The 27,954-nt window shown below is 44.2% G+C and overlaps 3 protein-coding genes and 1 long non-coding RNA gene across 6 annotated transcripts; 1 reads left to right on the top strand and 3 right to left on the bottom strand.

Annotated features, from left to right (window-relative positions):
• Positions 1-1,074: 1,074 nt before the first annotated feature.
• LOC121473664 (RAD52 motif-containing protein 1-like) lies at positions 1,075-10,399 on the bottom strand. Of its 2 annotated transcripts, XM_041726229.1 has the most exons (5): positions 9,053-10,399; positions 6,627-6,749; positions 6,083-6,251; positions 4,596-4,694; positions 1,075-1,567 (listed from the first exon to the last, which is right to left on the bottom strand). In XM_041726229.1, the coding sequence occupies exons 1-5, from the start codon at positions 9,260-9,262 to the stop codon at positions 1,467-1,469; spliced, it is 702 nt and encodes a 233-aa protein (XP_041582163.1). In that variant the 5' UTR covers positions 9,263-10,399; the 3' UTR covers positions 1,075-1,466. The 2 variants fall into 2 exon arrangements, 1 of the variants encoding a protein (XP_041582163.1); XR_005983191.1 differs by lacking the exons at positions 6,083-6,251; positions 6,627-6,749 and having other exon boundaries at positions 1,096-1,567; positions 9,053-9,187.
• On the bottom strand, positions 9,934-14,400 carry LOC121474002 (RAD52 motif-containing protein 1-like). The gene is made up of 7 exons (XM_041726834.1): positions 14,395-14,400; positions 13,975-14,318; positions 13,809-13,825; positions 13,513-13,683; positions 10,959-11,074; positions 10,469-10,583; positions 9,934-9,962 (listed from the first exon to the last, which is right to left on the bottom strand). Exons 1-7 carry the CDS (start codon positions 14,398-14,400, stop codon positions 9,934-9,936), a joined length of 798 nt encoding a protein of 265 aa, XP_041582768.1.
• A 2,985-nt stretch (positions 14,401-17,385) lies between these two features.
• On the bottom strand, positions 17,386-22,710 carry LOC121473663 (pleckstrin homology domain-containing family M member 1-like). Of its 2 annotated transcripts, XM_041726227.1 has the most exons (3): positions 22,582-22,710; positions 19,147-19,395; positions 17,386-17,559 (listed from the first exon to the last, which is right to left on the bottom strand). In XM_041726227.1, exons 1-3 carry the CDS (start codon positions 22,702-22,704, stop codon positions 17,551-17,553), a joined length of 381 nt encoding a protein of 126 aa, XP_041582161.1. In that variant the 5' UTR covers positions 22,705-22,710; the 3' UTR covers positions 17,386-17,550. The 2 variants fall into 2 exon arrangements, with proteins under 2 accessions (XP_041582161.1, XP_041582162.1); XM_041726228.1 differs by lacking the exon at positions 17,386-17,559 and having other exon boundaries at positions 17,596-19,395.
• A 92-nt stretch (positions 22,711-22,802) lies between these two features.
• On the top strand, positions 22,803-27,922 carry LOC121473666. The gene is made up of 3 exons (XR_005983194.1): positions 22,803-23,027; positions 23,170-23,267; positions 25,021-27,922. It is a non-coding gene; the product is annotated as an uncharacterized LOC121473666 (long non-coding RNA).
• The last annotated feature ends 32 nt before the right edge of the window (positions 27,923-27,954 follow it).

The raw sequence follows: 27,954 nt of genomic DNA, 5'->3' as shown, positions 1-27,954 counted from the left end.
CCATTTCTCAGAGGTCTACCCCGTGTGCACGCCTGGAGAAGGCGCTTAAAATGTTGAGGTCAGCGTGTTAAACTTTCTGGAAACACTGTAACTAGCACCCCGTTTACTTCCTTCACTGTCCTTTCTATAATCTGTTTCATTTTGGTCCGTGTTTATGGTCTGGCACAAGCTCTGGAGAACGTAGGTTTTTGTTTTGTTTTGTTTTTAAGGATTTATCTATTCAGAGAGACAGAGGCAGAGAGACACAGGCTGAGGGAGAAGCAGGCTCCATGCATGGAGCACGATGCCAGGACTCGATCCAGGGTCTCCAGGATCCCATCCCAGGCTGCAGGGCTGCACTAACCCGCTGGGCCACCAGGGCTGCCCTAGAGAACGGATTTTATCCTATTCCCAGTGTCTAGCACATAGTAATGGTTTTAAATGGAACTAATTCCAAAACTGCTCTTATTTAGGAATGGATCTGTTGTTAGAGTCAGGTTTCTGAAATCTATAGCATCAGTACTGAATCTCTTTCTCTCACAGTTCACAGGAAGCTAGACTTCTTAAAGTGTAAACTTGGATAAGTCTGAAATTTCCTTGACTGGCTTGATTTAAATTGAATTAGAAGAATTTTTGCACAGACAAATCTTCAAATACTTTTTCAGAAAGTAACCATCTTTTCTTTCTCTACTCTCTTCCCTTCAAAACAAATGTTGCAACTTCGGAGTTAGTTAAATAATCAGAATATAGCCCCAAATTAAGGTCTTAATGACATGAAACACATTCTTTGCTCCTTTTATTTTTTTTTAACATTCAATATATAGAACATTGGCATTTTATTTTAGAAATTACTTTGTCAACTTAATTCCTAATTCAGCATTAGGGTTGCAGAAAAGTTCTTCAACAAAATATTTCATACAAGATGTGTATGTGATACTGATATCTGGGTAATATACCTTATTTGAAAGACAATTAAAAATATATTTTATTTATTCATGAGAGCACACAGGGAGAAGCAGAGACATAGGCAGAGGGAAAAGCAGGCTCCCTGAGGGGAGCTTGATGTGGGACTCCATCTCAGGATCCTGGGATCAGGCCCCAAACCCAAGGCAGATGCTCAACCACTGAGTCACTCAGGTGTCCCAATGCACATAAAGGTTTTCAAATGCTGTAGCATCATCTCACTTAAGGCCATAGTTACTCTGTTCCCAAGTCCCTGAGATTCTGTTTGAGGGGAGCTCTAAAAGGCTGTGTCCTCTTCTATGTCCACAATTCTAGGAGCACTCTGATGCAATTGGCTCTCCAAATTTCAAATAAGGGGTCAGAGCCAAGGGCCAAGGCTTCAAGAAAAGCCCCAGAAATTCCCTGCACTCAAAAGCAGTTTCAGAGTTTCACATTTCCCAAAAGATGACAGAGGTAACCATAGTCTTCCAAATCCTGTCAGTTGCTTTAAATTATGGTTATAGTGGCTGTGGAACCCTTGAGCTTTAATAACCAGGTGCTTGAATTAAATCATGTAGCTCCTCTTGGGTTCTGGCATCTGTAATCTCTTCACAGGGTCTGTATTCCACAGCTATTTTACCACTTTCTGTAATAAAGTTAAAGAGGATCAATTCAGAGTTTTTCTTGTTCTAAAATGTGCTGTACTGGGTGTTATGCTATATGTTGGCAAATTGAACTCCAATAAAAAAATAAAAATAAAATTTGCTGTATACAATAATAGAACCCATCATTAGACATTCTTTTGAAATTTAAAAGCAGAAAATAAAAGCATTTTCCTAGAAGTTTTCTCATCTCACACTTCTGTTTTTATCATAACTATTTTTTAAAGACTTTATTTGAGAGAGAGAGAGAGAGAGAGAGTCAGTGCATAAGCAGGGGGGAGGGGCAGAGGGAGAGATAAAAGCAGACTCCCCACTGAACAAGGGAGTCTGACTGTGGGGCTTGATCCCAGGACCCTGGGATCATGACCTGAACCAAAGGCAGACACTTAACTCACTGAGCCACCAAGGCACTCCTCCATCTCAGTTTTTAAAAAGATGTGTGTGTGTGTGTGTGTGTGTGTGTGTGTGTGTGTGTGTGTGTGTGAGAGAGAGAGAGAGAGAGAGAGAGAGAGAGAGAGAATGTATGTGAGGGCACTGGTAGGGGGAGGGGCAGAAGGAGAGGGAGAGAATCCCAAGCAGATTCCCTGCTAAGTGTGGAAACCCCAATTCAGGGCTGGATCTAGGACCCTGAGATCATGACCTAAGCCAAAATCAAAGGTCCAATGTTGGACGCATCTAGCCACCCACAGGTCCCTCCATCTCATTTACTGATAAACCAATCACACTTTAAAAATCATTATGTTGCGCCGTATGCTTGAATATCTGATAGCTCTATTCTCTCTCATTACCCTTCCTTTTTTTTATACTAAAGATTCTGTATATCCTTAGATTTTTTTCCAGAATACATTTAAAAGCAGTTTGTCCAGATCCCCTCCCCAAAGCATATCTTCCCCGCCCACCAAAACATGTCTCTATTTACCTATCATCTATCTACCTACAAAGATACAGATAGATATGCAGATACAGACATAAATGTACGTATCTTCAAGAGATTTCTAGATGTTACCTAATTCAACACCAATCTTGAGGCTGGATTAAGTATCTTTCTAAATCTGTGACCCTGTCTCTCGTAATAACTATTTTTAAGGGTATAGTTCAGTGGCATTAAGTACATTCACATTGTTGTGCAACCATTTCCAGAACATTTTTCCTTTCATGTGCCCAAACTGAGACTCTGTGTCCATTCGACAATAACTCCCCATCCCACCCACAGCCCAGCCCCTGGCAACCACCATTCTTCTATTCTGGAAGCCTTTTGAGATGATCCCTTCCCTGCTGCTTTCAATCCAGCTGGAGTCCAGTTTTCCTCTCCTTGCAGATACAATATACAATACTTTGGAGAGGGGGCGGGCATGCATCTGAACACTTTACTGGCAGAAACAGGCCTATGTACCTTATAGACAATACAATTTCCCTTAAGGCAAAGTAGAGCTACAAGACTTTTTAGCCTAAGGAGTTTTGAATGTGTATATGGATACCACAGCATATTAGGGCGAGGGTTGGCATATTAGGGTGAGGCCAACAACCCAGACGTTTAGTTTGGTTCTTAAAGGTTGTCAGTCAGAGTTGACAGCTAATGGAGATTCCATCTGATGACCACGGAAGTCAATCTTCACTGGAAGAGCTACCCAAGCTGGAAACCTGTGACCAATCCAGGGTCAGGGTCAATTCTTATAAGCAAACAAAGTTTCTAATCCTTAGCTAAGATTTCTTAGCCTTTTTTTAAAGATTTTATTTATTCACTCATGAGAGAGAGAGAGAGAGAGAGAGAGGCAGCGACACAGGTAGAGGGAGAAGCATTCACCATTCAGGGAGCCCAACCTGGGACTGGATCTCAGGTCTCCAGGATCAGGCTCTGGGCAGAAGGTGGCGCCAAATCGCTGAGCCACCAGGGCTGCCCGGATTTCCTAGTCTTTAACACTCAAGGCTCTGAAGCAGGGGAGCAACTATTTGGGGACTCTCTACTAATTATAAAACTGGCAAAAAAAAACCCCACAAAAAAACAAAACAAAACAAAAGGGCTCCTGTGTAGCTTAGTCTGTTGAGTCTCTGATTCTTGATTTTGGCTCAGGTCATGATCTCAGGGTTGTGAGACTAAGCCCCACATTGGAGTCCATGCTGGACGTGGAGCCTGCTTAAGATTAGCTCTCTCTTCCTCTCCCTCGACTCCTCCCCTGCCTCCCTCTCTAAGAAAATAAATAAATAAAATAATATTAAAAAATAAAATTTCCTTTGAGCACAGCCTGTAACATTCACAGCACTGTAGAACTCAATAGGGAATACAATCAACACTATTCAATAGGATGACCACTTTCAAGGTTCACAAAAACATAGTTGATCATTACATCAGAATCATATTTACTCAATATGTCAGTGCCAGAAACAAAAACTGAAACCGAACTGATTCAAAAAACTTAATCTAATAAATTCTCCAAGAGGAAAACAATAATGATAAGAAGTTGACATGTTTTGTCTGCTTACCATGTTCCAGGGATAGTTCTAACCTTTTTATATTCATCATCTCTTTACTCTTACAATCTTCCCCATGATGTAAGTTGAATTACCTTACTTTGCAGATAAAGAAATAGCAGCCTAGAGAGAATAAATACCTACAAATTTGACTCTAAAACCCTAAAATTGCATAAGAAATCTAGAGACAGACATGGACAACAGATACCCAAAGCTTCTAATCACTATATCACTACTTTGTGTTATGGGCAAGCAATCAAGAAAGAAGATTGGGTCAAACACTTCCTATGTGGAGGCAAGTCACTGTATATCTCTACACTGGGGACAAAAATATTTGCTGTCATTTGTCTCACACATACAAAAAGGAAAAATTTGAGACTGCCGCTTTGGAAGCATTTGGTGAATAAAAGAATATGAAGTGTTTTCATCCAACTAACTTTTCAAAATGAGTTTATTTGCTCAAGGAACATGAAGTACTTTAAGGACAAAAAAAAAAAAAAAAAAGCAAAAACAAACAAAAAAAAACAATCAAGCAAGTCTTACCTAAAACCGCAACCAACAGTTTCTGGAATGCATCAGACATAGCCTTCTTTATAGGAAGCTTCTGGGTTGTTTTCCTTTTCATCAGAAATGATAATGGCCCTAAATCCAAACAAAACAAATGAACTTAAAATTTATAGCTGAAAGATAACTGATTTTTATTGTTGTATGTTTAAAAGGAAAGTGCATCCATGATTCTTAGATCATTATCCTAGCAACTAAGGGCAGGCATAACACGAGAGTTTGGTGGAATGGCTCTGCTGTAGGTGTATCCTGGAAGGGCACATTCTTACTGCCCTGATCTCTCCCAGAAGTTCCTGAAGTACCAGAAGGGAGATGCAAGCCAAAAAGTGGCACAAATCTCACATCACAGATTTCAAATGGACAAGTTGAAACTCTACTTCTACAGAGCCTACCTACTCTCCTGTGCATCAAGGGCTGGAATCACACAGTAAGGAACATTTGGTGTTAGTGCACATGACCTGGTCTCTTCCTAAGCATCACCCACAGGAGCCTATTTGCTAACAGCCCTGTCCCTGCCTTAAAACCCTAAGCCTAGGGACACCTGGGTGGCTCAGGCGGTTGAGTGTCTGCCTTCAGCCCAGGGCATGATCCTGGGGTCCCCGGGATCTACTCGCACATTGGGCTCCTTGCACGAAGCCTGCTTATCCCTCTGCCTATGTCTCTGCCCTCTGTATGTGTGTGTGTCTCTCATGAATAAATAAATAAAATCATCAAAAACAAACAAACAAAGAAACAAACAACCCAGAGCTTAAGTGCTATGAACTCTGGAAAAAAAACAGTATCAATCGGAATACCTTTTCTAGGATTCTGTATTTGTTTCTTTACACAGCAGCCCTTTTATAGGAGGGAAAGGACTGAACATTTACACAAGAGTTTATTTAAATCTTTAGTTGATAATTTTGCTGGCATAATTGAAGGCTACAAGAGATCTGTATTTGAAGGACTGGGACTATTTTTTTTAAAATTTTTTATGATAATCACACACACACAGAGAGAGAGAGAGAGAGAGAGAGGCAGAGACATAGGCAGAGGAGGAAGCAGGCTCCATGCACCGGGAGCCCGATGTGGGACTCGATCCCGAGTCTCCAGGATGGCGCCCTGGGCCAAAGGCAGGCGACAAACCGCTGCGCCACCCAGGGATCCCTGAAGAACTAGGACTATTTTAGCACAAGGCAAATTCTTAACCACAAATAGGAAAAATATTACTTCCCTCTTCCTAGACTTCGTGGCAGAAAATCAGCTTTTGAATTTTAAAGCTAAAGGTTCTTTCAGGTATTGCCTATGAAACAAAACAAAACAAACAAACAAAACAAAAAAACAAAACAACTGTATTGTAGGACAGAAAAACTCCACTCCACCCAGGGCTTTAGTAGCTCAGCAAGGGGAAAGACTTGATGATATATCTGAAAAGATGAGTTTTAGAAAGATTCTACCTCCACTCCACTCTACCTCCACTGTAAACAGACCTTCCTGCAGCTTATCCAAAGGCTCCTCGACCATGCCAACTCCAAGACTCTTGCCCTCATAGGATGGCAACACCACCTCTAAAGCACAGAAGAATTTCAGGCTCTCCTTCTGAAGGGGTTCCGTGGTATCTTCATTTTCCCTTTCTTCAAGGTCAGAAAGATCCTGAAGCTGTTGGGATTTTCAATTAAAGGTCCTTCCTAGGATCTCAAGATGTTTTGTTATTAGAAATAAAAACTAAACTCCAGCAAACCTAGCTAACAGTTGAAGTATCCTATAGCTTCAAAATCAAGTAAGACTTGCAAATGAACTATTAGATATAGACAATTGTTTTTTATTCTACACCCTACAAATATTGGTGAAAATTATGGACACCACCACCCAAATCATTGAGAGTATTATTAATTTTAGGTGGCAGGCCAATGTTCAGGTCCTTCCACTTAGAGGACTCTCACATCTCCCCACTCCCAGTTCTCTCTTCTCTAATGTCCAATATTTCAATGTTGAAGTGAGTCTGATTAGTCAAAGAAAATCTATAAAGTTTGCCTTGATGATCCTTTTTGACCATCCATTGAAACCAAAATAATAATTTGCCAATTCTTGGCATTGGGAGCTGTTTAGGGCCAGGGCCTGATGTTGAACCGCTTTATGTTTGGTGCCAAGATGAAGCTAAAGACAGGAGAGAGAGACCGACAAGTGTCACAACCTGCCACATAGGCTAGTTTTGGATACACCCGAGAGTTATCAATACCTATTTCATGAACTGATTGTGAAGATTGAATAGGGAACAACATTGTAAGCAATGAGCTCATAGTAAGCCCTAAATGAATGTTATTTATCATTTTTAAGCTACAGTACTTTTCTGCATCATTTCTAGGGCCTCTGATTAATTGGAAGATTTCCTTCACCTCTAGTGGTGAGAGTGATGATGAAAGCAAGGAAGCCCTCCAGAAGCAAATGATAGGGTTGTAGGTGAGCAAAGGAAGTAAATTGTTTTTGTTGTCCCATCCTGTAGCTCCTGTCTGAGAACACAACCTGAAGAGCAGACAAGATGGACCTAACACGGACAAAGGACCTTAATCTGCAACACTCCTCTCCCCAAGTTACTAACCTGTTAGAACAAGGAATATACATACTTGTATAAATTTTATAAGCAATGAAACAATTAGAGGTTATTTGCATTAAATAGCTCCTTTGAGAAGGCAAATGCCTCCAGTGTTAACTCTCTAAATAACTTACATTCTGCGGTGAATTTCTTACATCCACTAGTTTCATCTTAAATGCCTATGTCAACTTTAGGCAGGATGTAGTATATTAACATATTCATAAATATTTAAATAATGCAAATAAGTCATAGCACTATTGTTTTTTAATTTTTTTAAAGTTTTATTTATTCATGAGAGACACACAGAGAGAGGTAGAGACATAAGCAGAGGGAGAAGCAGGCTCCCTTGGGGAGCCCGATGAAGCACTGGATCCCACAACCCCAGATCACGCCCTAAGCTTAACCACTGAGCCACCTACGTGTCCCAGCACTATTAATTCTTTTTTTAAGTTTATTTATTTATTTATTAGAGACACAGGAGAGAGACAGAGGGAGAAGCAGGCTCCATGCAGGGAGCTTCATGCTGGGCGGCGCTAAGCCACTAAGCCACCAGGGCTGCCCTATTAATTCTTCACTGTTTGTTCCTGCATCCTTCTCTATCACTAGTTTATAAGCTCCTTAAGTGCTTGAAGGAACCATATCTTATTCTTTTCTCATTCCTAGAACCAAGTACATTCTGTTGTTGATTGAGCGAATGAATGAAAGAATGAGTGATAAGAAAATGAAACTACTTTCTCTAGCTGAAGCTGCCTGCTGGGAAGGAGAAATGAAGACAAACTTTTAAATGTTGAGAGCTGCAGGGGAGGCTAATAGTGAGGCATAGTGGAGCTGTTCTGGACATCAAGGAAGCTTCAGAAGGGCCCTGAGCCCCCGAGTTGGAGAGATAGCTGTCACCTTGGATAAGCTTGCCAACCAATTTTCTTCATGCTACTGAAAAACGTTCTCAGGTGCCTTAGACCTTTCCTTGATTTATTTTATTTAAGACATTATTCTTTTTTCTGTATTTATAAAAGGCAAAAAACAACAACAAAAAGCCCAACCAGGAACTATGTGTAGTTACCAAAGTATTAAAGAACACATAAGTAAACTGGATAACAGTTCTGGAAAGCAGGAGTAATAACCCAAGGCTCTGTGTTAAATAAATAAAGAGGGTGCCTGGATGGCTCAGATGGTTGGGCACCTGCCTTCGGCTCAGGTTGTGATCCCAGGGTCTTGGGATCAAGTCCTGCCTGCATCAGGCTCCCTCCTCAGCAGAGAGTCTGCTCCCTCTCATGGTATCATTCTCTTTCAAATGAATAAATAAAATTAACAAAAAATTTCACATAATAGTAAATACAAGCAACACTCTTCTCGTGAAGATTTCCTAAATTAAGAGGCAGCATAAAATGACATGGGATTCATTATTTTTTTTTTTAAAAAAAGGATTTTATTTATTTATTCATGAGAGAGACAAAGAGAGAAAAGCAGACACAAGCAGAAGGAGAAGCAGGCTCCATGCAGGGAGCCCGATGTGGGACTCCAGGATCACCCCCTGGGACAACGCAGGCGCTAAACCGCTGAGCCACCCAGGGATCCCGGACACCAGATTTAACATCAATTGGGGTTTGATCTCTCGCTTCCAGTTGTTGTCATGAACCCTAAGTAAGCCACTTAACTATCCTGAGTTCGAGTTTCTTCATCTAAAAAAAGGAAAACAAGTAAAACAAAAACACAAAAACAACACGTCCCCCCAAGGAAACCAGAGGATCGATGTAGCAATGCACCTGGAAGCATCCTGTAAATCAGGAGTGCTCTGTGAGTGCTAGTCTGTTATCACAGAATTCCGCACTTTGTACCAGCGGAGTTAGGAATTTCCTACTTGACCCACCTTCACTGGAGAATTCTGAAACAGATGCTTCTCGTGACATGCCTGTTGTGCTCTGTGAGCATCCCTTGCTGAATAAAGCTTGATGATGGCACAGAAACCAGGGCGGGCCACGGGCGCGTTTGGGAAGACTCCTCCGGAATACAGAAGGCCGAGCTGGGAGAATGCTGTGAACAGAGCGCTGCGGGGTGGTCCCACACCAAATAGGCACATGAAATTTCACGCCCAGAAGCCAAAACTGCCCGTTCCCTCAGATTCCCTAAAGCCTCTGGACTTCTCACTTCACGAACAGGTTTTCTCTGCAACCCTAAGATTCGAAAAGCATTAGAAGGCAACAGGCGCTGGCTGTGGAGCGCTGCCCCTCAAACATCTCCTGGGGCTGGGAGACCGCCGAGGTCCCCTCTAGAACCCGGGTGCCTCTCAGCGGAGCCTACAAAGCGCCTGAGCGGCTAAGGCCAGTCTCCAGGGCTCCGGGTCACCGAGGGGGCGGCCTTCTCCCTCCCCGCTCCATCCTGGCTCGGCTCAGGGGCAAGGCCTCGGCCGGCCGAGGGTCCGGAACTTAGCTCCCACACCAGCAAGGTTTTATCACTGTCGGTGGGAACCGCAAGAGACCGACTCCGCCACCCTCGGGTCACTGCTCCAAGGTGCCCCCGCGCTTCTTCAAGAGAGGCGGGGCCGGGGGGCGGGGCCGGCGCGGCGGGAGTGGGGAGGGGACCGCCCCGCCCCCGCCCGCCCTGGCCCCCCACTCTGGGCGGGTCTCTAACTCGACTTCCCTCCCGCAGCCCCACCGCGCCAGAGTCCTAGAGTTTCCTTCTTCTCTTCAAGTGTATTTTTAGGGTAGAGTCCAAAGGGTGAGCTTCCAGGATCCCAGGGTACGGTCATCTCTACAGCAACTGGCTTCGCGTCAGCGGCACTGCCAGAGAAGATTTAGAGTACTAAGCAGTTAGTAGTTACCTACCGACCTTTAAACATTTAGATTGCTCCTGTCGCCTGGCTGGCTCAGTGGTTGGGGGTTTCCTTCCGCTAGGGCTAGGGCGTGATCCCGGGATGCCAGGATCCGTCCCACCTCGGGCTCCCCTGGGGGAGCCTGCTTCTCCCTCTGCCTATGTCTCTGCCTCTCTCTGTGTGTCTCTGATGAATCAATAAATAAAATCCTTAAAAAATTTTTTAGATTTCTCAACTCCCTGTGGGCAATGATCACTAAAGAGACAATACTTTGGCTTAGTGCTTTCATGAGGGACGCCTGGGTGGCTCAATGGTTGAACATCTGCCCTAGGCTCAGGGTGTGATCCTGGGGTGCAGGATTGAGTCCCACATCAGGCTCCTTGCAGGGAGCCTGTTTCTCCCTCTGCCTGTCTCTCTGCCTTCTCTGTGTGTCTCTCATGAATAAATAAATTCTTAAAACTCCAAGACTCTTGCCCTCATAGGATGGCAACACCACCTCTAAAGCACAGAAGAATTTCAGGCTCTGCTTCTGAAGGGGTTCCGTGGTATCTTCATTTTCCCTTTCTTCAAGGTCAGAAAGATCCTGAAGCTGTTGGGATTTTCAATTAAAGGTCCTTCCTAGGATCTCAAGATGTTTTGTTATTAGAAATAAAAACTAAACTCCAGCAAACCTAGCTAACAGTTGAAGTATCCTATAGCTTCAAAATCAAGTAAGACTTGCAAATGAACTATTAGATATAGACAATTGTTTTTTATTCTACACCCTACAAATATTGGTGAAAATTATGAACACTGCCACCCAAATCATTGAGAGTATTATTAATTTTAGGTGGCAGGCCAATGTTCAGGTGTTTCCACTTAGAGAACTCTCACATCTCCCCACTCCCAGTTCTCTCTTCTCTAATGTCCAGGATTTCAATGTTGAAGTGAGTCTGATTAGTCAAAGAAAATCTATAAAGTTTGCCTTGATGATCCATTTTGACCATCCATTGAAATCAAAATAATAATTTGCCAATTCTTGGCATTGGGAGCTGTTTAGGGCAAGGGCCTGATGTTGAACCGCTTTATGTTTGGTGCCAACATGAACCAAAAGACATGAGAGAGAGACCGAAAAATATCACAACCTGCCACATAGGCTAGTTTTGGATACACCCGAGAGTTATCAATACCTATTTCATGAACTGATTGCGAAGATTAAATAGGGAACAACATTGTAAGCAATGAGCTCATAGTAAGCCCTAAATGAATGTTATTTATCATTTTTAAGCTACAGGACTTTTCTGCATCATTTCTAGGGCCTCTGATTAATTGGAAGATTTCCTTCACCTCTGGTGGTGAGAGAGATGATGAAAGCAAGGAAGCCCTCCAGAAGCAAATGATAGGGCTGTAGGTGAGCAAAGGAAGTAAATTGTTTTTGTTGTCCCATCCTGTAGCTCCTGTCTGAGAACACAACCTGAAGAGCAGACAAGATGGACCTAACAGGGACAAAGGACCTTAATCTGCAACACTCCTCTCCCCAAGTTACTAACCTGTTAGAAAGGAATATACATACTTCTATAAATTTTATAAGCAACGAAACAATTAGAGGTTATTTGCGTTAAATAGCTCCTTTGAGAATGCAAACGCCTCCAGTGTTAACTCGCTAAATAACTCATATTCTGAGGTGAATATCTTACATCCACTAGTTTCATCTTAAATGCCTATGTCAACTTTAGGCAGGATGTAGTATATTAACATATTCATAGATATTTAAATAATGCAAATAAGTCATAGCACTATTGGGAGAAGCAGGCTCCCTTGGGGAGCCCCATGCAGTACTGGATCCCACAGTCCCAGGATCACGCCCTCATCTCAACCACTGAGCCACCTACGTGTCCCAGCACTGTTAATTCTTTTTTTTTTAAAGATTATTTATTTATTTATTAGAGAGACAGAGAGAGACAGAGACACAGAGAGAGACAGAGGGAGAAGCAGGCTCCATGCAGGGAGCTTCACCTGGGCGGCGCTAAACCACTAAGCCACCAGGGCTGCCCTATTAATTCTTCACTGTTTGTTCCTCCATCCTTCTCTATCACTAGTTTATAAGCTCCTTAAGTGCTTGAAGGAACCATATCTTATTCTTTTCTCATTCCTAGAACCAAGTACATTCTGTTGTTGATTGAGCGAATGAATGAAAGAATGAGTGATAAGAAAATGAAACTACTTTCTCTAGCTTAAGCTGCCTGCTGGGAAGGAGAAATGAAGACAAACTTTTAAATGTTGAGAGCTGCTGGGGAGGCTAATAGTGAGGCATAGTGGAGCTGTTCTGGACAACAAGGAAGCTTCAGAAGGGCCCTGAGCCCCCGAGTTGGAGAGATAGCTGTCACCTCGGATAAGCTTGCCAACCAATTTTCTTCATGCTACTGAAAAACGTTCTCAGGTGCCTTAGACCTTTCCTTGATTTATTTTATTTAAGACATTATTCTTTTTTCTGTATTTATAAAAGGCAAAAAACAACAACAAAAAGCCCAACCAGGAACTATGTGTAGTTGCCAAAGTATTAAAGAACACATAAGGAAACTGGATAACAGTTCTGGAAAGCAGGAGTAATAACCCACGGCTCTGTGTTAAATAAATAAAGAGGGTGCCTGGATGGCTCAGATGGTTGGGCACCTGCCTTCGGCTCAGGTTGTGATCCCAGGGTCTTGGGATCAAGTCCTGCCTGCATCAGGCTCCCTCCTCAGGAGAGAGTCTGCTTCTTCCTCTCATGGTCTCATTCTCTTTCAAATGAATAAATAAAATAAAAAAAATAATAAATTCACATAATAGTAAATATAAGCAACACTCTTCTTGTGAAGATTTCCTAAATTAAGAGGCAGCAGAAAATGACACGGGATTCATTATTTTTTTTAAAAAAGGATTTCATTTATTTATTCATCAGAGAGACAAAGAGAGATAAAGAGACACAAGAAGAGGGAGAAGCAGGCTCCATGCAGGGCGCCCGATGTGGGACTCCAGGATCATGCCCTGGACAACGCAGGCGCTAAACCGCTGAGCCACCCAGGGATCCCGGACACCGGATTTAACATCAATCCGGGTTTGATCTCTCGCTTCCAGTTGTTGTCATGAACCCTAAGTAAGTCACTTAACTATCCTGAGTTCGGTATCCCTGGGTGGCGCAGCGGTTTGGCGCCTGCCTTTGGCCCAGGGCGCGATCCTGGAGACCCGGGATCGAATCCCACTTCGGGCTCCTGGTGCATGCCGCCTGCTTCTCCCTCTGCCTCTCTCTCTCTCTCTGTCTCTCTCTCTCTCTCTGTGTCTGTGTGTGTGACGATCATAAATTTAAAAAAACTATCCTGAGTTTGAGTTTCTTCGTCTAAAAAAGGAAAACAAGTAACCCACAGCCACCCAAGGAAACCAGAGGATCGATGTAGCAATGCACCTGGAAGCATCCTGTAAATCAGGAGTGCTCTGTGAGTGCTAGTCTGTTATCACAGAATTCAGCACTTTGTACCAGCGGAGTTAGGAATTTCCTACTTGACCCACCTTCACTGGAGAATTCTGAAACAGATGCCTCTCCTGACATGCCTGTTGTGCTCTGTGAGCATCCCTTGCTGAATAAAGCTTGATGATGGCACAGAAACCAGGGCGGGCCAAGGCCGCCTTTGGGAAGACTCCTCCGGAATACAGAAGGCCGAGCTGGGAGAATGCTGTGAACAGAGAGCGCTGCGGGGTGGTCCCACACCAAATAGGCACATGAAATTTCACGCCCAGAAGCCAAAACTGCCCGTTCCCTCAGATTCCCTAAAGCCTCTGCACTTCTCACTTCACGAACAGGTTTTCTCTGGAACCCTAAGATTCGAAAAGCATTAGAAGGCAACAGGCGCTGGCTGTGGAGCGCTGCCCCTCAAACATCTCCTGGGGCTGGGAGACCGCCGAGGTCCCCTCTAGAACCCGGGTGCCTCTCAGCGGAGCCTACAAAGCGCCTGTGCGGCTAAGGCCAGTCTCCAGGGCTCCGGGTCACCGAGGGGGCGGCCTTCTCCCTCCCCGCTCCATCCTGGCTCGGCTCAGGGGCAAGGCCTTGGCCGGCCGAGGGTCCGGAACTTAGCTCCCACACCAGCAAGGTTTTATCACTGTCGGTGGGAACCGCAAGAGACCGACTCCGCCACCCTCGGGTCACTGCTCCAAGGTGCCCCCGCGCTTCTTCAAGAGAGGCGGGGCCGGGGGGCGGGGCCGGCGCGGCGGGAGTGGGGAGGGGACCGCCCCGCCCCCGCCCGCCCTGGCCCCCCACTCTGGGCGGGTCTCTAACTCGACTTCCCTCCCGCAGCCCCACCGCGCCAGAGTCCTAGAGTTTCCTTCTTCTCTTCAAGTGTATTTTTAGGGTAGAGTCCAAAGGGTGAGCTTCCAGGATCCCAGGGTACGGTCATCTCTACAGCAACTGGCTTCGCGTCAGCGGCACTGCCAGAGAAGATTTAGAGTACTAAGCAGTTAGTAGTTACCTACCGACCTTTAAACATTTAGATTGCTCCTGTCGCCTGGCTGGCTCAGTGGTTGGGGGTTTCCTTCCGCTAGGGCTAGGGCGTGATCCCGGGATGCCAGGATCCGTCCCACCTCGGGCTCCCCTGGGGGAGCCTGCTTCTCCCTCTGCCTATGTCTCTGCCTCTCTCTGTGTGTCTCTGATGAATCAATAAATAATATCTTTAAAATTTTTTTAGATTTCTCAACTCCGTGTGGGAAATGATCACTAAAGATAGAATACTTTGGCTTAGTGCTTTCATGAGGGACGCCTGGGTGGCTCAATGGTTGAGCATCTGCCATCGGCTCAGGGTGCGATCCTGGGGTGCAGGATTGAGTCCCACATCAGGCTCCTTGCAGGGAGCCTGTTTCTCCATCTGCCTGTCTCTCTGCCTCTCTCTGTGTGTCTCTCATGAATAAATAAATTCTTAAAATCTTTTTAAAAAAATGTCCTGGGGTTTCTAAACAGTGGTTTTCAGACAGGAGCTGGTCATTTCAGATGAAGTTTTCACCAGTCCTTGGCAAAACAAGAAAAGGACCATATAATCAGGGTTTACTATATATATATATATATATATATATATATATATATATAATTTATTTATAAAATAAATGTATATATATATATAAAACAAAATCCCATTATCCTAAAAATATGACCTTCATTTTTCATGTAAAAAATTGTTTTATGAGACGTGCTGATGGAGGATAGTTTTATTTATTTATTATTTATTTATTTATTTTTAAAGATTTATTTATTTATGATAGACATAGAGAGAGAGAGAGAGAGAGAGAGAGAGAGAGAGAGAGAGGCAGAGACACAGGAGGAGGGAGAAGTAGGCGCCATGCCTGGAGCCCAACATGGGACTCCATCCTGGGACTCCAGGATCGCGCCCTTGGCCAAAGGCAGGCACTATACCGCTGAGCCACCCAGGATCCCTGGATCTTCTCTTTATCTTTGGTATTTGCAAGCTTAACTATTAAATATCGAGGTGTTGGAACTTACAAGCTTAACTATTAAATATTGAGGTGTTGGAATTTGCAAGCTTAACTATTAAATGTCGAGGTGTTGAACGGTTTTTATTGATTTTAGGGGGGGATCTCTCTATTAACTGGATCTGAATGCCTGTTTCCCTTCCCAGATTAGGAGCGTTTTCAGCTATGATTTGTTCAAATACATATTCTGGCCCTCTGTCCCTTTCAGCGCCCTTGGGAACCCCAAGTAAACATAGGCTTTTCTTCCTCAGGCTGTCACTTATTTCCCTTAATCTATCCTCATGATCTTCTAATTGTTGTCTCTTTTTTCCTCAGTTTCCCTCTTTGCCATCAACTTGTCTTCTCTGTCACTCACTCATTCTTCCACCTCGTTAACCCTGGTCCTTAGGACCTCTAGTTTGGATTGCATCTCATTCAATTGGTTTTTAATTTCTGCCTATTTAGATCTAAATTCTGCAGTCACGAAGTCTCTTGAGTCCTTTATGCTTTTTTCAAGAGCCACCAGTAGCTTTATAATAGTGTTTCTGAATTGGCTTTCTGACATTGAATTATAATCCAAATTTTGTAACTCTGTGGGAGAGAAGACGGTTTCTGATTCTTTCTTTTGAGGTGAGGTTTTCCTTCTAGTCATTTTGCTCAGTGCAGAGTGGCGAAAAACAAGTTGTATTGGGAAAAGAAGAAAAAGAGAGAAGAGAAAGGAGGAAAAAAAAAGAAGATAAAAGAGATAAGAAAAAGGAAGAAAAAAAGAAAAAAGGTAAAGATAAAAAAAGAGGGGGGCTGGGAAAGCAAACAGAAATCAAAACAAAAACAAAAATAAAACAAAAAAACAAACAACAACAACAACAACAACAAAACAAGGGAGAGTATCCTCTGATTCTGTATACTGTAAGTCCCTCGACTTCCCCTGGAACTTTCCAGTGCTGCTTGGTCCATAATTTGTTTTTCCCCTGTCTAGCTGGTCTTCAGGGGGAGAGGCCTGCTGTGATTTTCAGGTGTTAGCACTTGGGGGAGTTGCTCAGCCCCCTGCCTGGTGCAGGGCTCAGTGAAAGATGTTTAAGCTGCTTGTCCGGGGTGGCCACTGTGAGGCTCAGTGGGGGTTGTTTACCCCCTGAGGCCCCAGGAGGAACTACCGGTGTGTTGGCGACCAGCTCTGGAGCCCTGGATTCAGCTCCGGCAGTCACTATGGAGCTCTCAGTCTGCAGGGCCTGGATGCTCCGGGGGCGGGGCCGCTGATCTGCTCAGCTTGGGGCAGGAGTGTCCTTGCTGTCCTGTGCCCTCCTGGCCTCTGCCTGTCTCGGGGGGGGGGGGGGGGGGGGGTCGGATCCTGGGCTGTGTCCCTGGCGCCCTGTGCTCCCGGGCCTGCGCTGTTGGATTCCGCTCCCGGCTGCGCAGCTCCTCTCCGTGGAGCCGCTGCCTGAGCCTCCCCGGAGCTGCTCCCGGGGCCGTGCAGCCCCCTCTGCACGGAGCCTCCTCCAGAGCTCCTCCCAGCTGCTCCCAGGGCCACACAGCCCCCTCCACGCGGAGCTGCCGCCTGAGCCCCTCCAAGCTGCTCCCAGGCCCCGCCGTGCTTGCCTGCGCTGCAGCCCTTTAGGGAGCTCAACCTTGGGGGTATGGCACTCTCCCCGGTGCACAGGTGCTGTTAGTGTCCTGAGGAGCCTGAGGGCATCCCCGCCCCTCCTGAGGTCCTGCTCTAACTCCCTGCAAGCGCCTTCACCTCAGGGAAGATTGATGAAGCTCCTGCTTCTCCAGGCGGGGCTCTCCAGTCCTGGGGACACTCTCCCCAGCCTTAGCCTGGCTCCTCGCAAGGCTCCTCCCCCTTGGATGCCTTTTGTTTCTTTATTTCTTACCCCCACCCCCACCCGTCTTCCTACCTTGATAGAAGCCTGCACTCTTCTCATTGTAGCATTCCAGCTGTTCTCTCTTTAAATCTCAGGCCGAATTCGTAGATTTTCAGGATGATTTGAAGGTTATCTAGGTAATTTGGTGGGGACAGGTGACTTGGGGACCCTACTCTTCTGCCATCTTCTGACTCCACATTCCTAACCTTTGGACTGGAGTCCTGCTACTCAGTGGTCGAGGTAATTCAGACCCAACCAACACAAAAGAAGCCATTCAGGGCATCAATCCTCTATTCACAAAGCAAACTGCAATTTGATTTCCAGAAAACATTAAATTAATACATCTCATTTGGAATGTTATGTGTTTTATACTTTATGTTTAATTTGTAGATGTCGTGATTTTAAGGTTGTAAGAGGTATAAGCACATGGTATATATGCCTAATTTTAAGTCACAAATATAATAAAATTAAGTGAACTCTTAAATGTTGATGACACTCTTTACCCTTAAGACATACCCTCTAAGAAGAGCTGGTGTCTGGGGATACGCAAAGACCAACTTCGAGCCCAGCTCTCAGAGGGATGGTGCTGGATGAGTATTTGTTCATTTGCATGTGTTCAGTGATTGCTGCTTCCTCACACCACTGCCCAGCACTGGTCTGTACATCCTGACCCTCTTCCCTCGAGTTTTCCCATCACGCCCAGGACAACACTTCCCACCCAGGGTGGACAGTCACTGATTCAGTGACCTGCAGCTGGAATTTTCCAATCACAAGACTCATGAAAGATAAAAGCCAGACACATGACAAAGACACATGGCTGGCCTATGGGAGGAAGGAGGGAGAACGAGGACTCCAACAGGTGAATGAACCCAAATCACGCCACCAGCCCAGTGGATAGGTAGAGATTGCTCCTTTCCAGTATGTTCTATCTAAATTCTCCCACTTAGAGGTGCCTGGGTGGCTCAGTGGTTGAGCGTCTGCCTTCAGCTTAGGGCATGATCCCAGGGTCTTGACATTGAGTCCCACAGCAGGCTCCCTGCAGGGTGCCTGCTTCTCCCTACGTCTCTGCCTCTCTCTGTGTCTCCCATAAATAAATAAATAAAATATTTTAAAAATAAATAAAATAAACAAATTCTCCCGTTTGATGTTCAAAAGTTCTATGTCATGTGCTCAGTGCTCAGAAGCCGCTTCAGGGGTCTACCAGACAGTGTTATGTGTGCAGTGCACTCCCCGGCATCTGATTGGATTCTCAGACTGTCCTATGAGGGAGTCTCCATTTTAAAGATGAAGAAACAACTTTGTAGAGTTAGAAGTTTAGTAGCCCCGGGAGGAACAGTGCCAGCTACTTGCTCCACAGCCCAGGCACTTAGCAGCAGGGCCACAGAGGCAAGCGTCCTAGGGTCAATATTCAGATACTCTGGATTCCACTTTTTATAAAAAATGCCATACCTTGTCCTGAGTATAATATAGCTGTTGAAACATTCTAAGGCAGGGTCAGCAAACTTCTTTTGTAAAAGGGCCACATGGTAAAGGTTCTAGGCTTAGTGGACCACACATTCTCTGTTGCAACGACTGAAGTTTGCTACACTGTGGTACAGAGGTGGCTCTTGCTAAAGGTGACCAGACATGGGCTTGAAGCACCCCCTAGCCATTGCTGAGGGCGGAGGGGCTCCTGAGGCTTAGTCTAACAAAACCCCTACCGCCCCTGTCTCCGTTCTAGAACACAGAGTGTCTCTGTTGCTTTCCCATGCCGCTGGACAAGGAGAGCCCCAAGTCCCACACTCTGAAGTTCCTCCCCCACCCACAGGTCCCCAGCTGATCTCACTTGTGGGTGACAGCTTTCAGGAGGGGCCAGAAGACAGGCTGAGGAAGAGGCTTCTGGTGGGCGCTTTTCTTCCTTTTCCCTCCAGTCTCAGCTCGGATGTGCTTGGCGTGCAGGCCGTGGATAAATACGGCCTCAAGGGCACTGCACATGGTGTTGGCATCTCCATCCTTGCTAGTGACCACTGTGTCCGAGGACACGTATTGCTTCTGTAACGCCTTCACGGATCCCACTAGCTTCTTCTTGATAACCTATCAGTGTCAGACATAACACAGGCTTTAGAAGATCCTGCCATGTAACTGCTTATTGCCAAATACACAAACACCCACAAATGTGTATGCATCTATGCAGTACATAGACATGGAGCAAAACTTGCATGGCTAATTATAGAAAACAAAGACAATGCATGGAGAAAAAAAGGAAAAATCACATACTTATATCATCCAGAGATAGCATTTTTTTTTGCAAACATATTTTATATTTTATATTATTAAACTAAACTTCAAACAAAAACAACAACAAAAAAAGGAACTGAACTTGAGTGAATTGATAGCCATACATCCTGTGTTTAAGTACTGGTTCCATCACCATTAGAGCTATTGGAGCTCAGGCAATCCACCTAGGGCAGCGGTGAGGCTTTTTATGACTATGACTCTGTCAAGAGGCACCAAGTGCTGTTTTCAAACATGAAAATAAGAGCATAGGGACGACGCCTGGGTGGCTCAGTGGTTGAGCACCTGTCTTCAGCCCAGGGCGTGATCCTGGAGTCCTGCGACTGAGTCCCACATCGGGCTCCCTGCATGGAGCCTGCTTCTCTCTCTGCCTATGTCTCTGGCTCTCTCACTGTCTCTCATGAATAAATAAATAAAATCTTAAAAAAAAAAGAAAGAAATAAAACAAGAGCATGGTCTACACTGAGAAAGATACAACACCTGGCATAGGCCCAGGTTAGTGTCAGCTTTCTGTGTCACCAGCTGGGTCACCTCAGACATTTCACTAAACCTCGCTGAGCTTAATGTCCTCATCCATTAAATGGAAAAAAAATACCTCCTGAACTTCAGCACTGTAGGGCATTACCTTGAGGGCAGGACTTGTCTTTTAATCATCTTTGTGTTCTCGACACTTGGCACGGTTCCTGGCACATATAAGTACTCAGTGAATTTTTGTTGAGTAAGTAAATTATAAAATACATATACATAAAATCCTTTGGAAATTTAAAGGCAGTTCAGTCATAATCTGAGCATGTCAACATGTCCTGAGTGTTTGGAAAAGGACTAGAAGGGAATGCAGAAAAACTGGTTGGAATTATTAGCTGATAGAGTTATGGATAAATATTTTCCTGTTTTATTTTTATTTTTGCCCAAACGATTCATGTTCTCTGAAAAGTCCAATGTTCTTTTTTTACAACAGCTTGAATGAGGCATAATTTACATAGCATAAAATTCACTCATTTAGAGTACACAGTTCAATGGTTTTGGTATATTCACAGAATTGTGAAACTATAGCCACTACCTAATTTTAGAACATTTTCATTGCCTCAGAAAGAAACACTGTGCCCATCAGCAGTCACTCCCTGTACCTCTCTCCCCCCACCCCAAGCAACCACTCATCTACTTTCTATCTTAGTGGATTTACCAATTCTGGACAGTTTGCCTAAGTGAAGTCATACAGGGTGTAGCCTCCTGGATCTGGCTTCTTTCACTTGGCATGTTTCCAAGGCCTGTCTATGCTGTGGCACGTAACAGGACTTCATTCTTCTTTACTGCCAAATAATATTCCATTGTGTGGACACCCCACATTTTATTTACCCATTCATTGATTTAATAGACATTTGGGTTGTTTCCACTTTTTGGCTATAATGCTGCTATGAACATTCAAACACAAGTTTTTGTGTGGACAGACGTTTTCAGTTCTCCTGGGTACATACCTAGGGGTGGAACTGCTGGGTTGTGTGTTGACTCCAGGTTTAACTTTTTGAGCAACTGCCATACCTTCCCATAATGGTTGTACCATTTGACATTCCTGCCAGCAGTGTGCCAAGGTACTAATTTCTCTACAACGTCACCACTTACTATTATGTCATTTTGATTGGAGGCGTCCCAGAGAGTGTGGAGATGTCTCTTGTGATTTTGAATGCATTTGTCTAATGTCTAGTGATGTCAGGCATCTTTTCATGTACTTATGGGTCATACCTATCTCTGCTTTGGAGAAATCCTTGCTCTTTAGGTAGCCTATGTTAAATCACCACCATTTTTTTGTAAATTCCCATTTTATTACCAAAAAGGTTTTCTAGAAAGGGTAGGATCTCCTCAGAGCCTTCTCCTGCTATAACTTTCTCTCAACCTGAGGCCTCATTTTCCGGACAATGATGAGGTACCATTGCAGCAGCCAACACAAGTAACGTAATATGAATGCTAGAAACACAATCCTTGAGGACAGGTACAGGAGACCAGACATTCAGGAAAACCTCCTGACCCACGGGACATAGATCTCTACTCCTTCACACTTACCATCTGATGCCCTGTACCAATGGAGCTACTCAGTAACTACCCGGCTCTGAAAAAGCACCTGGATTGGCTGTTGGGGGCAGCAGGTGGGGCTGGCAAGAGACTGCACTAAGTTTTCAGATCAGATGGGGACTGCATTAAGGGAAGAATGGGCACAGAGCTGAGAGGAAGAGATGGGGGCACGGAGGCCTCATTTTAAGAAGATTGGGTTGGGGTGGTTGGAACTGGGGTGGCAAGAGTCTGGCGCAGTTTAGCAAAGATGAAGTGTTCTCAGGATGGCTGGAGGCGGGAAGAAAGTATGTGGTGGGCTGGGAAGTGAGGGGTTGAGTCCGTGTGGACAAGAAGATGCATGGAAGACTTGGGATAGGGCTGAGATCAGAGCTATCAAGAAGGGGTGAGCTCAGCAGGGCATCCGCTTGGATGGCAGGCATTGAATAAGGGGGGGTGGAGGTGGGGTGTTAGGGCTGAGCAGACCTTGGGGGACTGGGATAAGAAAGCTGAGTCAGAAAAGGGGAAAGCCAAGGCGGTGGGGCTCAGAGGAGGTTGGCGTGGAGCACCGGGATTGCCACAGGGGCTGAGGGGTGAGGACGTGATGCTTCAGAGGGCGGAGGAGGATGTGTCTGCGCTCGGGGTTGGAACTGGACTACCAGGGCTCAAGAGTGTGGCTGCAGCAGCAACACCAGAGGTGAGGGGTGGGGGTACGTGCTGGGCGCGGGTCCCCGTCGGGAGAAGATGGAGGGGGCGGTCCGCAGGGGCTGTGCGGGCTGAAGGCTCGGCTCCGAGGGGGCAGGGTGCGGGGCTGGAACGGGGAAGGCAAAGGGTCCTGAAGCAAGACGGCGCAAAGGAACCAGGGGGCTGGGACCAGGGACCGCGCCCGCCGCCCGTTCGCATCTCCACCCCGCCGCCCCTCCCCCCTGACCCCGGACTCACCAGAGGGAGCGGGGAGGGGGCGGGGGTCGCTCCTGGCCGCTGCAGCCTCTGCGCCTCCGACCCGACGCGCCGGCCTCTCCGCCACCGACACCCGGAAACTGCGCTCGCGGCGCCTGACGCCATCCCGGCGGTTGGGCGCTCGGCCCCGCCCCCGGCCCGCGGAGCCAATGGCGGGGCGGGAGGAGCCGCGGGGCGGGGCCAACGTCCCCGACCCCGAGTTGGCAAAGGGCCAGCTGGGCAGCGATCTGGGAGGCTCGCGACTGCACTAGGGAGAGGGAGATCCGCCTGCAGAGGTGAGGCCACTAAGCGAGGTCACCGACGACGACGTAAGCGGAGCTTGGCCTAACGCCCGCCTCTCGCAGTGTCTGCGTCACCTAGATCCCGGCTTCTGGGTTCCTGATCTCGCCTGGCCGCAGCCCCATCCCCGTAACGTTGGCCTCCTGAGGGTAGGTTCCCACTGGTAAAAGCAGACCAGTGACGTCTACGCTATTTTTGCCTCCCTGAGGGCATGGGCGCTGGTGGTGCTTCCAGCCCGGGCGCTCTGAGGAACAAAAGTGTACGTGTTTTGACCATATCTTATACCAACAGGGCGTCTTTAGCTCCCCGCTCCCTCCTCCACTTTCTGCTGTACCCGCCCATCAGCCCCTGAGGCAGGAAGCTCCAGGATCTGCTTCTCCTGTCGCCAGGTACTTGTGTGTTTGCTTTCCTCGGTAGAGTTGACGTTTCTTTTGCAGGTGGACTCCGAACAAAGGGTCCAAAGTGTGTGGGAGGGGGGATGTCTGCTTTGGTCGCTTCTCACCTGCAGGCTTTGGTCCAGCGGGGAGTTGGGGCCTGAGCGTGGGGGCAGTGCCCGGCGGCAGAGGTACTACTAACTGCAGGTCCAGGGGGACTTTGGGAGTATTTATAGGGCTGGCCTGGGAACAGGGAGCTCTTGGAAGCAAGCTCCACTGACCTGGGCCAGGGGTTCTGTGGCCGTTTCTGGGAAGGTTCGGGTTCAGTGCCCGTTGCCGTTTATAAAAAATGGCTGGTGGAGATGTGGCACCTGAGTGTGTGGGGGCAGCTTCCCTGGTAATAATCTCTCTGGGAGTGAGAACCACTTCTCGGTTTTAGACTAGATGAGGCTGAGAGCATTCAGTATGGCTAATAGTTGAGGAGGCGGAGCCTCAGTGTCCATCCAAAGATGAATGGATAAAGAAGAGGTGCTGTATGTATACAATGGAATATTCCTCAGCCATTAGAAACGACAAATACCCACCATTTGCTTCGACATGGATGGAACTGGAGGGTACTATGCTGAGTGAAATAAGTTGATCAGAGAAAGACAAACATTATATGGTCTCATTCATTTGGGGAATATAAAGGATAGTGAAATGGAATAAAGGGAAAGGAGGAAAAATGAGTGGGAAATATCAGAAAGGGAGACAGAACATAAGAGACTCCTAACTCTGGGAAACGAACTAGGGGTGGTGGAAGAAGAGGAGGGCAGGGGCTGGGGGTGACTGGGTGATGGGCACTGATGGGGGCAGTTGAAGGGATGCGCACTGGGTGTTATTCTATATGCTTGCAAATTGAAGACCAATAAAAAGTAAATTTATTAATAAAAATAAAAAGAAAATACACTTTATAGACAGCCTGAGGCATCTCTGCTGGGGCATCACATTTCTCTCTGCAAAAAAGAATGCCTTTAACAATGTAAAGGAACAATTAAACTCTTCATAATTAACTCATTTTAGAAAAGAATTATAAATTGTTCCCAATTAGGTACCCTGGTTCCTTGATGAAAATCTCATCCTCATCCGAAAACTCCTGTTACCATTTTGGTGTCTGTCCTTCCCATCACTTTCCTTTGCAATTTTTTCCCTAATCAGGTAATACTTTTTATTCCTTCTCAGTGATTTGTTGCTTTTCCCTATGTAACATGTCTAAGAAATCTCTCCATATTAGTTCCTCTCATTTCTAACTTCTCGTAACAGCTGGAGAGATTTCAAAAGAAGTCACTGGGCCAAAGCTTTGGTGTTCCTGGCATAGGATTCCTTTACCTTTGTTTCCTGGCATAGGATTTCTTTACCTTTGTTTGCTACTTTTTTTTTTTTTTTGCCATTTTTCGGTTGAATTATTTTCTCATTGATTTACAGAGAACCATTTTAGACACATAGAGGTGATTTGGAGAAAAATACCTATATTCATAAAGTAATTAACTGGCATTATCTATCCAAGAAATTAGACAGATAGGAAGTCCGGTTCTAAGGAGATGGCTTGTTTACACTAATGGCCCCACATTTCCTTATTTGTGCAAACTGGGATGCTGATAGCTATGGATATTAAGAAACTGGTATTTTCTGCATTTGCATATTCCCCCAAGGTTGCCAATGATTCTTTTACTTATTCTGTTCCTTCTTTTCCTAACTAGTCAAGGATCTGAACTGTGTTTCTTCACAGAAATTTCCAAGGAAACTCTATATCTTACATTGAGGAAAATACATGGAAGCCATACCGTTGGACTGAGAAATTGTGAGTATATTTTCTCCAAATATGAATACAAAAAACTGCATCCTAAGATCCTTCTTAGTCAAGAATTTTGAAGTCAGTATCTTGGAGGAAAGGTATTTCCCCCTCCATATCCCAAATCAACCTCTATTGATGGCAATTCTATGTTTATCTTTTAAATTGAATTTAAATTTTAAAATTTAGAGTCAATCTAAACTTATTTTCCATTATATAGGAATACATGATGATATCCTCAATATATAAAAATGAAAGAATAGATAAAGTGAACATCTTCTTTGTGTTCTGATCCCCTACCACTGAGATAGCCACTACTCTGGATTTAGTATATATCCTTCCAGATCTTTTTCCATGCATTTGTCTACATACATATTTATAGACAACAAAATAGGTTTGTTTTGGGATTTTCTTACCTTGTTTTTGTTTTTTGTCTTTACATGAATGGTAACTTCCTACAACTTAATTCTTTTGCTTATGCTTATGCTTATAAATGAATCTTTTGATTATTTTATCTTATGTCTTAGATTTCTTTTGGTACATAGATAGGGGGTTACCCCATTCATGTATATGCCTGTGTAATATATTCCATAGTATGAATGTATATAGTAATTCTCCTACTGATGAATGTTTAGACTGTGTCCCATTTTCTTGTCACATGCGCTGCTGTAGTGAACTGCCTCAACCATGCATCTTTGTGTATGTGGGCAGGTATTTCTGTAGAATAGATATCTAGAAATGGAATTGTTTGACTAAAGACTATGTACATGTAAAATTTTAATTGCCCTCAAAAAAGTTGTGCCAACTTAAACTCCAACCCATAGACCATGACAGCATTCACATCCTCATACCACCCACTACTGGATATTCTCCATTTCTTGGCTGATCTGATGGGTGAATAAAAGGGGTCCCATGTGAATTTGAAGTTTTCTGATTACTTGTAAATTTAAATACCTATGTTTACTGAACATTTGTATTTCTTGAGTGAATTTTCTGTCCTTTGCTAATTTTCTGTTATGTTTCTTAAAAATTGATCTGTAGAAAAAGTCAATGTAGTCACAAGTGTTTTTGGACAAAAATTATTACAGTCAAAGGAATTAACTGTTGTTTTTATGAGAGTTTTGTGTCATATCATTAGTGCAACTTGAGCAGAGAAGTCACAAATGACTCCTGAATTAACAATAAAAGACATAGTAATCATAGCAATCTAAAAATAGGGATTATGATCTCTCTAAAGTAGATTTCCACCCTCAGTCTGATATCTTATTGGTAAGGGAGAAATGCTAGAACTAGGCAGTTGTTTTTTATTTTGTGAATTTCTTAAATACTATGTGTAGTTTCCATTTCTCCATGATAGTGTCTGACTGGGAGATTTTATTTCCCAAACTTATAAGAAGACTGAAAATAATTCTCACAAGAAATAAATAACGTTTGTTTTCTTTAGGGAATGGAGGGGGATGGGTGGGCTGAGGACAAGGGTAGGAGAAAAACTTTGAGTTGTGTACTATATACCTTTGGAATTTTGGGCCATGTGAATATATATTACATATTTTTAATAAATGAATTGAAATTAAAAAATTAATTTTTAAGAAGCATGTGTTTGGGAATTTATATACTAGAACATGAATGTGGTAAGGTCTGCAGATGTCTGGTTCAACTTGAGGGTTACACCTTGTAGGCAGAGGTTCCTAACTATAGATCACTGCTCCCCTGGGGCCGGATTTTTAACCTGTTTTTCTATATATATATCTATTGGGTGATATCTGCCAACAGTAGAATGAATAAAGTGTGGTATAGTCATAAAATGGAACACTATTTGTTTGAACCATATAAGCCACATAAGTAATCTCAAATTTTCTGATAGCCACTTAAAAATTAAAAGTAAAAAGAGAGAGATGACATAAATGTTAATATATTTTGTTTAGCTCTTATAGCCAAAATATTATTTCGACATATAATTATTATACCCATTATTACTAAGATAGTCTATGTTTTATACTGTCTTTAAAATATCCAATATCATTTCTACATGTAATCAGTATAAAAATTATTGAGAGTTTATGTTCTTTTTTCCACAGTAACTCATTGAAATCTCAATTTGATTGCTAGTCTTTTATCAAGGATACTTGATCTGTATTTAGATTTCATAAAAATTACAGTTGAAAAAGTAATATCACATACCTACATTGTTGCAAACATATTTAAACATTTTCTAATAACTGTTGAGTATCAGTTTTTTCCTTTGTATGTTAAAGTAATTAAAATTAATTAAATTAAAAATTCAGCTCCTCAGTCACACTAGCCACTCCCAAGTATTCAGTAGCCACATGTAGCTAGACATGCAATACTAGGTATTGAAATGAACCAACCTCAGCTACATGCAACAATATAATGAATTTATAAGATAATATTGAGTGAAAGAAGCAACATAGAAAATAATACCTGTGATTCCATTTCTATAAAGTTCAAGAAGCGACAAAACTAAATTATGTTGCTTATGGCTGACATATGATAGGTAAAACTACATTTAAAAAAGCAAGGAAATTAGAGGTCCCTGGGTGGTTCAGTCAGTTAAGTGTCCAAGTCTTGACAGGGCTCAGGTCATGATCTCAGGGTCATGGGATAGGGCTCCACACTCAGCCAGGAGTCTGCTGGAGATTCTTTCTCTCCCTCTGCCCCTCTCCCATCAATTAATCTTTTTTAAAAATTAAAAAAGGCAAATAAATTATTAAAGTCAGGATAATGGTTACTTCTGGGGAATCAGAGAGAGTGTTGTGATTGGAAGGGGCACACTGAAGCCTTCTGGGATGCTGGCAGGGCTTTTTCTTGATACAAGTGGTGTTTCATGGGTATTTGCTTTATAATTATTAA

The sequence above is a fragment of the Vulpes lagopus genome, chromosome 12 (assembly GCF_018345385.1).
Source record: "Vulpes lagopus strain Blue_001 chromosome 12, ASM1834538v1, whole genome shotgun sequence".
NCBI classification, from domain to species: Eukaryota; Metazoa; Chordata; class Mammalia; order Carnivora; family Canidae; genus Vulpes; species Vulpes lagopus.
This window is presented reverse-complemented; position numbering and strand designations above follow the sequence as displayed.

Bases quoted from the DNA above. Each gene is read 5' to 3' on its own strand.
- LOC121473664 (XM_041726229.1), bottom strand. From the start codon at position 9,262: ATGTGCCTATTTGGTGTGGGACCACCCCGCAGCGCTCTGTTCACAGCA. The intron at 6,750-9,052 runs GTGGGTCAAGTA...TCCTGTCTTTAG, and splicing joins TTCAGAATTCTCCAGTGAAG to CTTCATCTTGGCACCAAACA. The intron at 4,695-6,082 runs GTCTGTTTACAG...GTTTGGATTTAG, and splicing joins TTTGGATAAGCTGCAGGAAG to GGCCATTATCATTTCTGATG.
- LOC121474002 (XM_041726834.1), bottom strand. The intron at 10,584-10,958 runs GCAAACTTTATA...AAATCCCAACAG, and splicing joins GGTCAAAATGGATCATCAAG to CTTCAGGATCTTTCTGACCT. The intron at 9,963-10,468 runs GCAAGAGTCTTG...CTTCTCTGGCAG, and splicing joins GGTGTTGCCATCCTATGAGG to TGCCGCTGACGCGAAGCCAG.
- LOC121473663 (XM_041726227.1), bottom strand. From the start codon at position 22,704: ATGGCGTCAGGCGCCGCGAGCGCAGTTTCCGGGTGTCGGTGGCGGAGA. The intron at 19,396-22,581 runs GTGAGTCCGGGG...TGACACTGATAG, and splicing joins CCCCCTCCCCGCTCCCTCTG to GTTATCAAGAAGAAGCTAGT.